The 14,479-nt window shown below is 40.0% G+C and overlaps 1 protein-coding gene across 5 annotated transcripts in view; it reads right to left on the reverse strand.

Annotated features, from left to right (window-relative positions):
- Positions 1-6,017, reverse strand: part of LOC125656965 (uncharacterized) — a 45,312-nt gene extending 39,295 nt beyond the window's left edge. For 2 of the 5 annotated variants that reach the window (XM_056142869.1, XM_056142868.1), the window contains exon 1: positions 3,664-3,719. Coding sequence is in view for 3 of the 5 variants with exons in the window: in XM_056142867.1 (XP_055998842.1) it covers positions 3,664-3,685 (22 nt within the window). In the remaining 2 variants the exon portion in view is untranslated. Of the gene's footprint in view, positions 1-3,663; positions 3,720-5,885; positions 5,957-5,976 lie in introns of those variants that run through there. The other 3 variants (XM_056142867.1, XM_048887589.2, XM_056142870.1) reach the window with 3 other exon arrangements.
- Positions 6,018-14,479: the final 8,462 nt, after the last annotated feature.

Below are 14,479 nucleotides of genomic sequence, written 5' to 3' on the forward strand. Positions count from 1 at the left end.
AATTAGTTGCTGTAAAAACTTGCGTTACTTTATTTGAGGTGGATGCGAATAAAAGTTATTAAGACAAAACAAAAACAAACATTGATTGATTGATTGATTGTATCTTGCTTAACATCTCGCTCGATAATTTTTCACTCATATGGAGACGTTAAAAACCATTGAATTCAAACACAATTTTATAGATTTATTCCATTATAAAAATCACTTAGGATTGTCCATTATTCATTTCTATTCCTTAAATAAAAAAATATAGGATCTGTTTTATCATTTGATATGAAAACTAGAATTTTAAGACTATTCATATTGCGTTATTTGGAACTTTTTGTGCAAAACCTACCAAATGCTAGAAAACAGCCAAATTTGATAAAATTGTACCTATTTCCATAGCAACCATGATAACAATCTAATTTTTAATTATATTTTCTTGAATATGTTATTTAGATGAAGCATATGTCTCATTCAGGCGAGTTATTGGTGACTATGCGTGCTGAAGTTTTATAAGTAGTTACAGGGAGTTGTTCTTAACTGTCAACGAATTCAAAAACGGAAAGGGGCTATGGAAATTCAACATTCCCTACTTTACGATGGTATATATCTACAAAGTATTAGAGATAACATTGCACAGGTTAAACATCAATATGTAGTTCCGGTTTACAAACATGGATAATTTATACAAACTTCCAAATGAAAAGAAAATCTTTATCAGTTATTACTTGAAACTTTGCTTTTTGAAATAAGGACAAACGTATTTCTTACCGTGGTATTCTTCATATATCATAGAAAAAAGACCTACCCCCGGGGATCATGAATTGCACAAACTTGGATCAATTCGATGTCAGGAAGATTTCATGCAAATTTGAACTTTTCTGGCCAGTGAAATTTAAGAAAATTCTAAAAGATTTTCCCTATATACGAGCATGTACAAATGCAACAATGATTAAAACATTAGTGTTAGAATTGTTGAATCATATTTTTATGTCCATCTCTACGATATCTATTGCTTATTGTAAAGAATTAGAAAGGTTATTTTTTTTGTCTTTGTGTGGGGTTACATGCTATCATATCATTGGTTGTAAGATGTAGTTACTTTTGAAGCTTTCCAAATAACTATTATCCATTCTTCCCCTAAATCATAAAAACGATTGAAATATTATTTTCTCATATATGAACATATTTCTCTAATTACCAAAATGAACAAAATACAACTTCAGAAGAGTATTACAAAAATTGTACAAAACAATCAGTTTTTAGCTTTAGAACCATGCCCCAAATGTAATTATATTCAGCTTATTATTTATTCAACTATGTTTGCAATTCATAAGGTAGTTACTATTTCCTTTCAGGAAAACAATCCCACATATACAAGTCTGTGAATTCTGGGTCCTGCACATGTAATTCACTTTAGCCTTTATGAGATCTATGGTATAGCAAACGTTATCCTATGGATGGTCCCTAACCTGACGTCTGAAAATCCAACGAGCTACTATGTAACTATACCTTAGTCAAACATCAAGACCATGAAAGAGATTGAACAACAAAGTTAAACCAACGAAAATCTATCTATAAAGGGTAAGACCCTGTAAATACGTTTATTAGCAGTCTACGGTATCAAGAAAGTCCCGCTGCAAAATGTAATGTCATTAAAAACACCGCTGTAAAAGTCAACATATTCAATGAAGATGGTACAAGGTAACAGGTAAAAATTCAGACACCATGCATCAGCTAGAAGACCTGATACCAGGAGAGAAAATCAGCAGCCTGGACAAGCTTGCTCCCTCTACAGCACTGACCATCACTTTCAAAGAATGACCAGTATATTCCTTTCCCACATTGCTAATCCTACTCAAGAATTCTATGTGTCAATTGTATGACAAACGGGATGATTGCAGTTTTTCCATCGTCAACTTCCCATATTTATGTAGCCATATTCCATTATCACTTGCTTATGGTGTTTATATATCTCAACTGATTTGATACACAAGAGCTTGTTCTGTGCATAGTCAGTTTTTAAATCGAGGCAAGCTACTGACAAAGAATTTGATGGTACAGGGGTTTCAACAGTCTCGATTGAAGTCAGGATTTTACAAATTCTATGGTCATTATAACGATCTAGTTCGTCAACACGACCTATCACTGGGTTAAATGCTGTCTGACGTGTTTCATACCGCTTGTTAGGCCGTTCTTGGCACACTGATTTTGACTACAAATAACACTCTGTACCTGATCAGGTTATAGGCTCACGGCGGGTGTGACTATGTATTGCTCATAGGAATTATGGGATTGATCACTGTTCATTATCGTCACCTTTCGTGTATATATATATATATATATATATATATATATATATATATATATATGTATATATATATATATATATATATATATATATAGTAAAACTCGAATATAGCGAACACGGATATAGCGAAATTATGGATGTAGCGAAGTGAAAACGATTTCCCCGGCAAATTCTTTATATATTCTATATAAAAATCTGCGTTTATAACGAACACGGATATAGCGAATTTACGGATATAACGAAGTAAATTCCTATTCCCCTTGAATTAAAAATGAACGTAAAAATCATCTTTTATAACGAATATCTTTTTTTTCATTTCAAACTTGCGATTTTTAAAAATGGGTTTCCATTGCCATAAAGGATCCACACTTATTACGAAATATCTGTTTGTATTTTTTCAAAAAAGGTTGCTAACGCAAAACAATACTTACACATACGTGTAGCAAATATATTGTCGGTATTCTTTACTATTCTCGTTAAGCAAATTTGAAATTTGATTGCATTTATTTTATCGTACATTCCTTTATTTGTTTAAAGGAACAAGTAAATGACAACTGCAATAGACTGTACATGTATGTATTGCGCATACATTTGTTAACATTTTTCTCTCGACATGTTCTTGCGTGACTTAATAATCAATCAAGATAAATTATTATATATAAATAATGTGTATATTTTTGTATAAAAATATTTCTTCTCGAAATTATATAGGCTTAAGTTCTCTTAGAGACAATACAAACGCAAGAATATCGATTGCCGCTTTTTTGTACAACTGATATACATGTAGAACAAATCAGTTTTATAACGAATTCGTTATATTTGAATTATGAATTCGCTATAAACGTATAGCGAATTACGCTTATAACGAATTTTTATAGAATGTCCGTAGAAATTCGCTATATCAGAGTTTTACTGTATATATATATATATATATATATATATATATATATATATATATATATATATATATATATTACAATAAATAAAATAAATAGCACACAAAGTTAAATTTTTAACGCAAGCGCTTTCATTTAACAATCGTCAGGCGTTTCATTTTAAAATGTATCGCCTGAGGATTATAAAATGAAAGCACTTGCGTTAAAATTTTAACTTTGTGTACTGTTTATTATATTTCTTTTAATATCTTGTATATATATATATATATATATATATATATATATATATATATATATAACTAGTTTTAAATAACCAACAGTGTCGTGGCCTTTTCAGTGCTTTATATATATATATATATATATATATATATATATATATATATATATATATATAAAGCACAGGAAATTTCACTTTATTTGGATATACAAGTGTTGTGACATAATCATAAATAAAGCATCTACGGGACTAACCATTTCCAAACTGTTCTGCCATATCGTCTGTAAGGACCAATCTTTCCAGTAAGTTCCTGCATGTAGTAATTAAAATAATTTCGTAGAAGTTTTACAATATTTTGCTTACTCAGAATGTGAGGCTGAAAATCTATAAAAAGTCGAAGATTTCTTCTCTTTGTTGTCCAACTCTGCACATTGAATTGAACAATAATATATTTTTGTTGTTGTTTTATCCTGTGATGAAAGTAACTACGCTTGGCATTGCATGTAAAAATTATAAGCAGGTAATGGATTTTTTCTGCAATGATCACTACTTTCATCCCCCGATAAAACATCAAAGAAAGACATTTCATTTTCATATTTTTATTTATTTTTTTTAAAATAATATAGATCTACATGTAACTACTGCAATATCCTATCATAGACCATTTTGTTACAGCCCTTTGACCTTGACGACACTCCATATTTCGTAAAGATTACATAGACAGGTGGTACTAAAACTGGATCGAGGTAGTTTGTAACAAGCATGCATTTATTGTCGAAAATAAAAGCAATATCAATTTCAAAAGAAATATAAGATGAAAGATTGGATGAATGTAAATGTTGTGTATTTAAGGAGAATGATGAATAATCATTGACGCTGTAGGATGATTTTTGTATCATGGCCTGTGTTTTACTTTTACACTATTATTGTGATAATTTTTCCATCTCACAATTAACCAGGTCATAAGTTCTTTTTGTAAAGTTCAGTGTAACACTAAAACATATGTTGTGTATACATCAAACAACATTGTACATATCTTAATCGTACTTTGACACGTTGTTAGCTCATCCTTAGACCAGTATTCTCTTTATATTTAAAACTTACGCAACACACACACACACAGAGAGAGAGAGAGAGAGAGAGAGAGAGAGAGAGAGAGAGAGAGAGAGAGAGACATATACACATACAGGCATACTATACTTAGATCTATATTATTCTAAAAATTTCATCAAAATATGAATATGAAAAGTCTTTCTTTGATGTTTTATCGGGGATGAAAATAATAATCATTGCAGAAAAATATCCATAACCCGCTTTTGATTTTTTTTCTTGCAATGCTACGTATAGCTACCTTCATCACCCTAAGAAAAAACAAAAATATCTTATTGTTTAATTCAATGTGCAGAGTTGGAGAACACATAGATAAGTAAGTACGTGTACCGACTTTTTCTAGGTTTTTACGCCTCACAGTCTGAGTAAGCAGGGATAATGACACGAACACACACAGACAGACACACAGATACACACAATATATGTATATATATATATATATAACCTCAGTATATCGCTACTCATTTTATCGTCATGTAGGTTCATGTAAAACTTTTACGGTATCAATTTTGATGCACCAGATGCGCATTTCGACGAATAATGCCTCTTCAGTTATGCTCAAGCCGAAATTTTGGAAATCCGAAATAACAATAAACTTTTAAGAACTAAAAGGAGAACTGGAGTGCCAAAAAAACTGGAGCCAAATTCGTCCAAGGATAGAGCTAAACATGAGTTAATTTTGAAATGAATTTCTAAAATTTATCCCTGCATGTAAAGATTCTCCTCCCCAAATAATGTTATGTATTTTCCAAAGAGGTTTTCTATCATTTATATTTCTTATCCGATGACCAATATCTAAATGTCACATTACAGGCCACATGGAGATAATTTTTTTTTCTTCTCATGTAGAAGATTGTGAATAAATTCTGCTTAAGAGGAATATATGGTCATTATAGTGCTTTATCTAATCAACACAATAACCCATAAGCGCTTTACATGTGAAACAAAGCAAAACAAAGAACAATAAATACATCAAAAAACATAAAATAATACTAAACTGAGATAATTAAGAAAAGGCAAAACTACATAAGGAAAATATTTACGAAGGATTTGTAATTTTGTAGAACGTGTTAAAATATCAAATTATATATCCCATCATTTTCACTTAGATGCATGTACGTTCTTTAAAAAGAAATTACAAATAATTAATATGGCAACACTAACGATGATAGTCAAGTATCGGACCAACTTTGAAAAGCTCGTCTGATAACCCAATAATTTGTGATTTCTTTGCAAACAACAACAAAAAGAGATGAACATAGACTACTGCGTGATTCCATCGTATAAAGTATTGAACTTGTATATTTACAATTTCTTTTCACTGTCGAAATTTTTGTATTATAAACTATCAAATAAATTACATTACCTGTTCGTGTTTGCAAAATGTACATTGAAAATCTAAATTTAAACGTATCTATATTTGGAATGCAAAATAAACCGCATTGTGAAATGCATACCACTTTCGTTTTTATTTCTAATCTATTTGTCATCCTGTAATGTTTTCACATTACATATTTCTAATTAAACCGCCAGACATTAACTGAAATGAAAGGAAAAAACAACAGCTTTACATGAATATGAGCATTTTGAAAATTCTATTTTTATCTGAGTTTTCCCTAAAAACTTCATGTGGGATATGAAATAATCACACAACATAAATTGGTCAAATACAGTCAAATTCCTTTTTGAATCTCTTGATATGACAGTATATTTCCTAAATCGTATGGTCTGTAACTTGAACACGGTGGAAGAAAAACTTCGTCGGGATTTTATGAATGGCTGGAATGAAGAGGTCCATATCGTTCCAAAACTTAGAACCTACCGACCGTAAAAATATGAGTGATTTTCAAACAGAAAAATATGTAATCATGGATATTCCAAAAAGTCATCGTTCTATACTTGCCTAGTTCAGATGTGGTGTCTTACCTATAAGAATTGAAACAGGACGGTACAAGGGGGAGGCGTTATCGGATAGACTGTGTACTTTATGTTCTTCAGATAGTGTAGAAGATGAATGTCACTTTTTACTTCATTGTTCCTCTTATTCAAATCTTAGAGTAATCTTTTTTACCAGTATCGGATTTAACCCCACTGTGATCAATATCTCAGATTTAGACAAAACAAAATTTCTATTATTAAATTTCCCAAGACAAACTGCAAAATTCCTGTTCTCCGCATACACCTACAGACAATCTATCATATACCATAATAGTATAAGTCATGCGTAATACATGTACCACTGTATTTATTATTTAATGTGGGGGGGGGGGGGTTCTGTTAAAAGTGACATATAGGCCCGATGGGCTGGGTGTTTAAATTCCTATTATTCTTTTTAATGTATTTTTCAATTCTGTAATGTATAAAACACATGTCACTATAATAAATCATTTACTTACTTACTTACTTACATTCCTAGATGTATTTGTGTTCGATTATGCAGATGAATTTTAAATTACCTCGCATGTTTGTAACATTTGGGCACTAAACTGTATGCGAATATTTGTTGCATATAATACTTGTTCACAAAATTCAGGACTAGTTAATTTTGGAATCAGCATATCTTATAATATGAATTTAATGCAGTGCAGTTTGAAACCATGCAAAGTTTCACACATTAGAAATGAATTCAGCATTCTAATACAAACATGCACTTATGAACACTTCTCAATTTAAGTTCCTGAAAGTCCATATTGTAACCTGAAAGTCTATTTGCTGTTATTTAGAAGTTTGAATCTAAACCTACAACATTTGCAAAATCTGCATCTACTCAACAATACAATTCGATGTGCATTATTTCGACAATACGTTCTATGGGGATGTATTCTACACAACTCGATCTAGAACTCGGGTATTGGTAGTAAATTAAAGCAAATCTAATTAGATAATATCTTCACCATCTCTATATTATTATAACGCTCAACAATATATATCCATGCACTTTGGAAGTGATATCATACAAATGAACATGATATAAGCATACAATAATCGGCAAACTTAGAAGCTCTCAAATGTGTACTGTTGATTTAAAAAAAAAAATATTTACGAATTTTTCACTTCATACATATATCAATGTTGCATACATATGGGAAATAAGTTACATGGATATTTTCACACATATTAATTTTGAAATACGAACTCAATAACATAAGGTATACTGTCTACATTTCATATTCATCTTATTCTTTTATGTAAGCATATATATGATGTAAACTTCTTTTTCAGAGAGAGAGAGAGAGAGAGGTACATAAGTATTATTTTCTTGGTAACATATTTTGATAACTATAATACATGTACATGTAGATCTAGATATGATTTACAATGTATCTATTGATCAAACCAAACCGAACACACAAAAAAGAAAAGGGAAAAAAAAGAAAGAAAAAAGAAACACAAACGTATTTGATGAAAAGGTACATATAGACCTACATGTATATACTGATCATGCATATGAGTTTTCATATATTCTCTGCCGGTGAATTTCATAATCATCATGCATATGTCTACAGTTTCTTAGCAGCAAGTACTTCTCAACCACAATTCTGTCCGTAACTATTTTTCTAATCGCAGATATATGTACTTGCGGACTATTTTGATATTTACAAGAAAAAATATATTGTTTTACTACAAACGAATAAAATTTTGAATGTCTAACTGTTGATTTTTATTATACATTTGTAGAATCAATATTTTATTTTTACTGACATGCATCCCGACTGAGATATCAATTAGAGAAAAAGAAGCTTAAGCAATTACTTGAATTTAGTATATAGTTCCTGTGTTTCATCTATCATCTAACGATTTCAACGTTTTAGTTCAGTAAAAATTGAGACTCCAGTAGTTACGAAACCACTTTAAATGAAAGTAGATGGTTGAGGGCACACGTACATGTACATGTGTTTACAAATATCCTTGACAATTGCGAGGCGAAATTAATGTGTTGCTAAGAAAAAAGCAGTTCATTCTTCAAAACATTTCCATGTATTTGGATATCTCACATGCAGAATGTCCAGTCTTGTATATACACTTGCTTTATAGCTCATATTGTGAGAACAGAGAAAAGTCGGGCAGAAGAGGGGCACCTTATAATACCCCATAAAGATGCAGAAGAAAGTTTGTGTGACTGTATGCTACACCGGTATTGAGTTTATTTCATGATTTTTATACCTCTAATAAACGTAAACTTTTCATTATAACACAACATAAAGCACACTTCAGATTATTTACATTTAAAATTGTAAACAAAGGGCGGCCATTTTGAACTCAAGGTCGCAGGGACGCTATTTTAAAAAATCCTATGATATAGAAAAACGATGCAGAAATTTAACACATGCATGAGTTTTTAAATTCAGACGTTTGTGAAACAATTTACACGCAAAATAAATTAGATATCTATAAAAGTATGTTTTCCCATAAATCCTTTCCTGATCGCTGATTGGTTGTAATTTTCGGCGGGCAAAAATTTATTGTTGTTTGTGAGACAAAAAACCTAGCGTGACTCAAATGGAACCATGTCATGTTTTGATTGAATGGAAGATCCAAAGATTTTCTGAGAATAGGAGACGTCTACTGTTGTTGGGCATCATTCAGGTATGTCTTTTAGAGGGTATTGAGTAAAAATTTCTGGAACTTTTTAAAACAATCTTCCATGATGCATCCTCATTGAATATTTTAGTATGAGTCTGTCCATAGCCAATACTGGCAATTGCCGTCTCATTTAAACGATTTTTGACGGGATATCATGTTATCTCTGACTATACAAATTTTCCTTTTCTCATAAAAGAGCAATGATATTTAATATTCATTTCATAATCACAACAGAACACATCAAAACATGCTTGATATTCACCTTTTAGAATTTTAAATACAAAAAAAATAAAAAAAATAAAAAAAAATATCCTGTTCCGATTCGGAAACAGAACGTTATCTAACCTATTCTTTCTCTCTAAAGTATTTAAGGAGTTATTAAGTGACCCAGTAAACCCGTGAGTTGCCCGCAGATTTACCTATACATTACGCTGTATGGCTGTCTTTATGCAATATTCTCGGTACTGTCAATATACGTCTGTCTTTCTCAACAGGCAGTTTAAAGATACCTCTTGGCGGGAACTGTCATCCGGGCTCCGGAAGCTGTCTGCCAAACAGGACGACTCCCCAGATACTACACTCCCCCCCCCCCCCGTTTTCTCTGAAGGACGGAGAAATGGGTCTCACCAGTAATCAAGGTGGGCGCGCCACGCCCCCTCGGAGAGACTTATCCGAGGACGCCGGAAAACTCCGGCAAAGAGAGGACCAGGGCATACTCCCGGAAGAATTTAACTGAGACCTCTAAGGTCCCTACCCGGTGTGGAACAGGGATACCCTGTGACCCACACCCCCTAAACTTCTGACGGGGAAACCCCCCGAATTAGTCCCCCGTGCAAACCAGGACAGCCTGTCCTGGGCCATGCACCCCTGCCCGGTGGTAAAGGGAAACCCCCTAAAAATCCACCCCCCATGTGGACCAGGGTCACCCCTGGCTCTCACACTAAAACTGCGACCTCCCCCCAATACCAGGGGAAAACATCCAGGAGCGACTTACCACTCCTGGATCACCGCCAGGGTCACCCTGCGGGCACCATGCCACCCCCGAGGCATCTCCGCCGTCAGGTACTGGAAGGTAACGAACCCAGGGGGTGGCCTAGGGAACTCCCCACCAACCGGAGGGCCCCCTATATCCCCGTCCAAAGGGCTCTGCCTGAACTCGAGCATGGGGGACGAATCCTCCTCACCCTGATGCTGGTCGGTGGCACCTCCTTCGACCATCTCTGGTCCAAGAGGGTACCACTCGACCGGCTCCTCCTCCTCGAAGTCAAACTCCCACCCCTCGGGCTGAATCGGTTCAAGGGGGGGGGGGCCATCATCCGAGAAGGGGGAGGCATCTCTAGGCTCCTGGCGGACGAACGGGGCCTCCTCAGGAGCTACCGGCGGCACCGTGGGAGCAGCGGTCCCCGAAGCCGGAGCCCCCGAGGAGGGCCTCGTTCTGGCGCGTGAGGGACCCCCCGACGAGTTGGGCTTCATAGAGAAGTCCCTCAAGCGCCTGCGACCTATCCTCTCGCTGGCGGCCAACCTCTTGTAGGCCGCCCTCGAGCAGGGGTCAATCCTAGCGAGCAAGACAGCCTGTGCCCTCCAATGGAGGAGGAGCACGGGGTGGACATACCCGTGCAACTCGTAGACTGGGGGAGGGGCTTCCCCCACACTACGGCACAAACTGTCCATGGCCTCCACCAGATCTGGTGTGAGGCCACCGTGGGGGTCCGGGAACACCTCCTCGGCCCGTAAGGAGGCTGCCAACTCTGACAGAGTGGCACCTGGTCCGAGGAAGGTCCTGGCCAACCACTTCAAGACCCTCTCCCGGATGGACGAGACCTCCTGGGAGGGGGGGGACGCCACACCGGAAGACCGGCGGCAAGTGAGTGAGGATGACATGCTGCCGGAGCTTTCGGGTAGCTACCCCACACAGCAGGGGGCACTCCGAGTCCCGACTGCTGTGGGGGCTAAGGGGTTGGGAGCCCCCGCATCCCTGGGGTCCACAAAGTCCTCCCTGATCTTTACTGGGCTGGGCCTGCGGGGTGACGGAGTGGCCCTCCGCCTCCTCCCGCTCTGGGACGAGGAGTCGTCCCTCTGGGAGCGTGCCCGCTCCCGCCTCCAGCTCCTGGGGGGAACCCCCCTCTGACTCAGCGTCCTGCAAAGAGAAAGAAGAAGGGGTGAGCCACCCGTACCCTTACAGGAGCAAGGGGAGTACACATAACTATCTTACCTCTCTGCATCTTCCAGAGTCACTCCCACACATTTCCCATGAAACCACTCCTCACACCTATCACACTGGATCATAAGTTTGCCATCGTCCGCCTGGTGGCAGAAGCAATAGCGCGTTTTCCCCGTGGGGGTACTCGGGGGAGCCGGTGACGGTACGCGATGTTTACGCGGTCTTCCCCGTCTGCGCTTCGGTGTAGGGGTTGGTTCTTCCGGGGGAATCTGTGCAACCTCTGGATCCTGGAGACTTGCCGGGTCCTGTGTCCTCGGGATGCCTTCCGGCTCTGACACAGCCCCGGTGGGGGTTCTGGCATGAACCCCTTCGTCTATGGCCTGACATGAACCCTTCTCAGCTAAGTACCTCTCCCGGGCATTGGCAAGCCAGCGAGGTAAGTCACGGTCCTCGCACTTTTTCATGCGGTCATGGTTGACCAGCATAACCGTCGCCTTGGTCCTTACTCGGTAGAGGTGGGCACTGAGCTTCTGGACCACCAGCCCTGGACCCTTCCATGAGGGGCTGAGCTTACGGCATTTCCCCTTCACGGTGGCCGTGTCCAGGACATAGACTGTATCCCCCTCCTGATAGGCCCGAAACCTGACCTTAAGGTCGTAGTCACGCTTCATGCGCTCCTCTGTAGTCCGAAGTCGGGCTCGGGCGATCTCGTGGGCGGCCTGGATGGACTTCTCCAGGTTCACCACATAGTCCTCTAAGTCTAGGTCCTCGCCTCGTATGGGGGGAGCATACATCAGGTCTGCCGGGGTGTTGGTCTCCCGACCTAACATCAACTTGTTAGCAGTGAACCCTGTGCTACGGTTCACAGACGATCTCAGGGCGCCTGCTATCTGTGCCAAATGTATGTCCCAGCCGTTCTGAGCCTTGTCTATGTAGCACCCGACAGCCTCCATTAACGTCCGATTGTACCGCTCTACTTGGCCATTGGCCGAGGGTCGGTAAGGGGTTGTCCGTGCCTTATGGATTTTCAGGAGCTCACAGACTGCTGCAAAGAGCTTGCTCTCGAAGTTGCGCCTTTGGTCAGTAAATACCTGGAACGGGCAGCCAAACCTGGCAAAGAACTGGTTCACAGCTGCTGAGACGGTCACTTCAGCTGTCTGGGAGGGAAGTGGTACACACTCGACCCACTTAGTAAATTGATCCACCATAACAAGCACGTATTCGTTGCCACCGTCCGTCTTGGGCAGTGGGCCCAGGAAGTCCAAGTGCACTCTCTCCATGGGAGCTCCGGCATGATATTTTATCATCTCTGCTCGCGCGTGTCGCTGGGGATGCTTGTTCCTGCTGCAGGGCCCACAAGTGCTCACAAAGCCCTCTACTTCCCTCATCATGCCATACCAGAAAAAGCGCTCCCTAAGGTGGGCTTTAGTCCTTCTGATTCCCTGATGGCCTGAGGCTGGGACGTCGTGGCACAGCCTGAGAACTTCCTCCCTCAATTCCCGGGGGACTACCAATAGCGACTCCTCGACTCTCCCTCCCCCACCAACTTCCAAAGGACTTGGTCCTCATCCTTCATGAAAAATTCCCTGTCAATCCAGTAATTTTTCAAAGCCGGGCTTGCTAGGAGCAGCTCCCCCTCCGCCGGCTCTCCATCAGTTGACAGCCACTAGCCAAAGAGCTTCAGGTCCGCATCCTGCTGTTGGCTCTGCATCATCTCGTCTGCGGTCATGCCTACGAGGACAGGGAACCACTGCCAGTGTCTGTAAGTGTCCTGACAACAGCTGGTATCTGATGATTGGTGAGCAGCCGTACCTGAGTTCTGAACGGACCAGATGCCGTGTTGTCACTCTCAAGGACCACTATCTGGCTTGGTGGCCCGAGAATTTCTCGGGAGATATAGTTCCAAGCCGCCTCACTGATCTCAGGGCTGTGGCCCTCCGGAACGACTCCAGGCTTGCACTGGGCCAAGTTGATAGCCCAGTCCTCAGCCAAGTCGATTTCCTCGTCCGACGAAGGCTCTTCTAAGTAAGTCCAAGTACCCGGGCGGGCGAGTGGAGCCACGTCATCGACTTCCTCCACAAAGGTGTTCCATGACTGGTGAGCCTTCGTGCACTTCAGGCAACCTCCGCAGGGCAGGTCGCTGGGATGAATGGCAAAATCGGCGCCAGAGGCACAAGATGAGTGTGGCAATCGGGATAGGGCATCAGCGTTGATATGGCGCCGGCCTGGGCGGTGCTGTATTTCCATATTATACTGGCTAAGCTCCTCTAACCAACGAGCCAGCTGATCCTGAGGGGACTTGAAGTTCAGCAGCCAAATGAGACTATGGTGGTCTGTCCTGACCCTGAATCTCCTTCCCAGGAGGTAATGGCGGTACATGCGAGTGAACCTCACAACCGCCAGTAGCTCCCGCCGTGTAGTGCAGTACTTCCTCTGGTCTCTATTCAGGCCCAGGCTCCCATAAGCTATAGGTTTCTCAACCCCATCCTGAATCTGGCTGAGCTCAGCCCCTATGTCCTCCCCTGACGCGTCCGTATCCAATACAAACATCTACTCTGCTATAGGCATGGCCAGTGTAGGCGGACTAGTGAGTGCTTTCTTCAAAGCGTAGAATGCTGACCGCTGCTCGTGACCCCATTCAAAGGGTGTTTTTCCTGTCACCTGATAAAGTGGGCTCGCTAACTGGGCATACCCCGCTATAAAGGTCCGATGGTAGTTCGCAAACCCCAGGAACCTTTCTACCTCCTTAACATTGGTTGGGGGAGCCCACTCCCTCACTGCTGCGATGTAAGTGTCCCCCATCTCAATACCCTTCCCGCTCACTTGGTGCCCCAAGAATTCAACCTTAGTCTGGAACAGCTCACACTTCTTGGGCTTGAATTTCAGGTCGAACTCCCGGAATCTCCGGAATACCGCTCTCAAGTTGTCCAAATGACCTTGAAAGTCCTTACCGAGGACTAAGACGTCATCCAGGAAAGCCAGGACTATACTCCATGTGAGTCCCCTTAACACCAGGCTCATGGCACGGGAAAAAGTCGCCGGCGCATTGCACAATCCGAATCCCATACGAACAAACTCGAAGAGCCCGTACTTCGTGACAAAGGCGGTCTTCTTCCTGTCCTTAGGGCTGATCTTCATTTGGTGAAAAGCTGAGTTGGCATCGAGCTTCGAGAACCACACATTGCCAGTCAAAGTGTCTAGACACTCGTCAATGA

Source organism: Ostrea edulis, chromosome 7 (genome assembly GCF_947568905.1).
Source record: "Ostrea edulis chromosome 7, xbOstEdul1.1, whole genome shotgun sequence".
Taxonomy (NCBI): domain Eukaryota; kingdom Metazoa; phylum Mollusca; class Bivalvia; order Ostreida; family Ostreidae; genus Ostrea; species Ostrea edulis.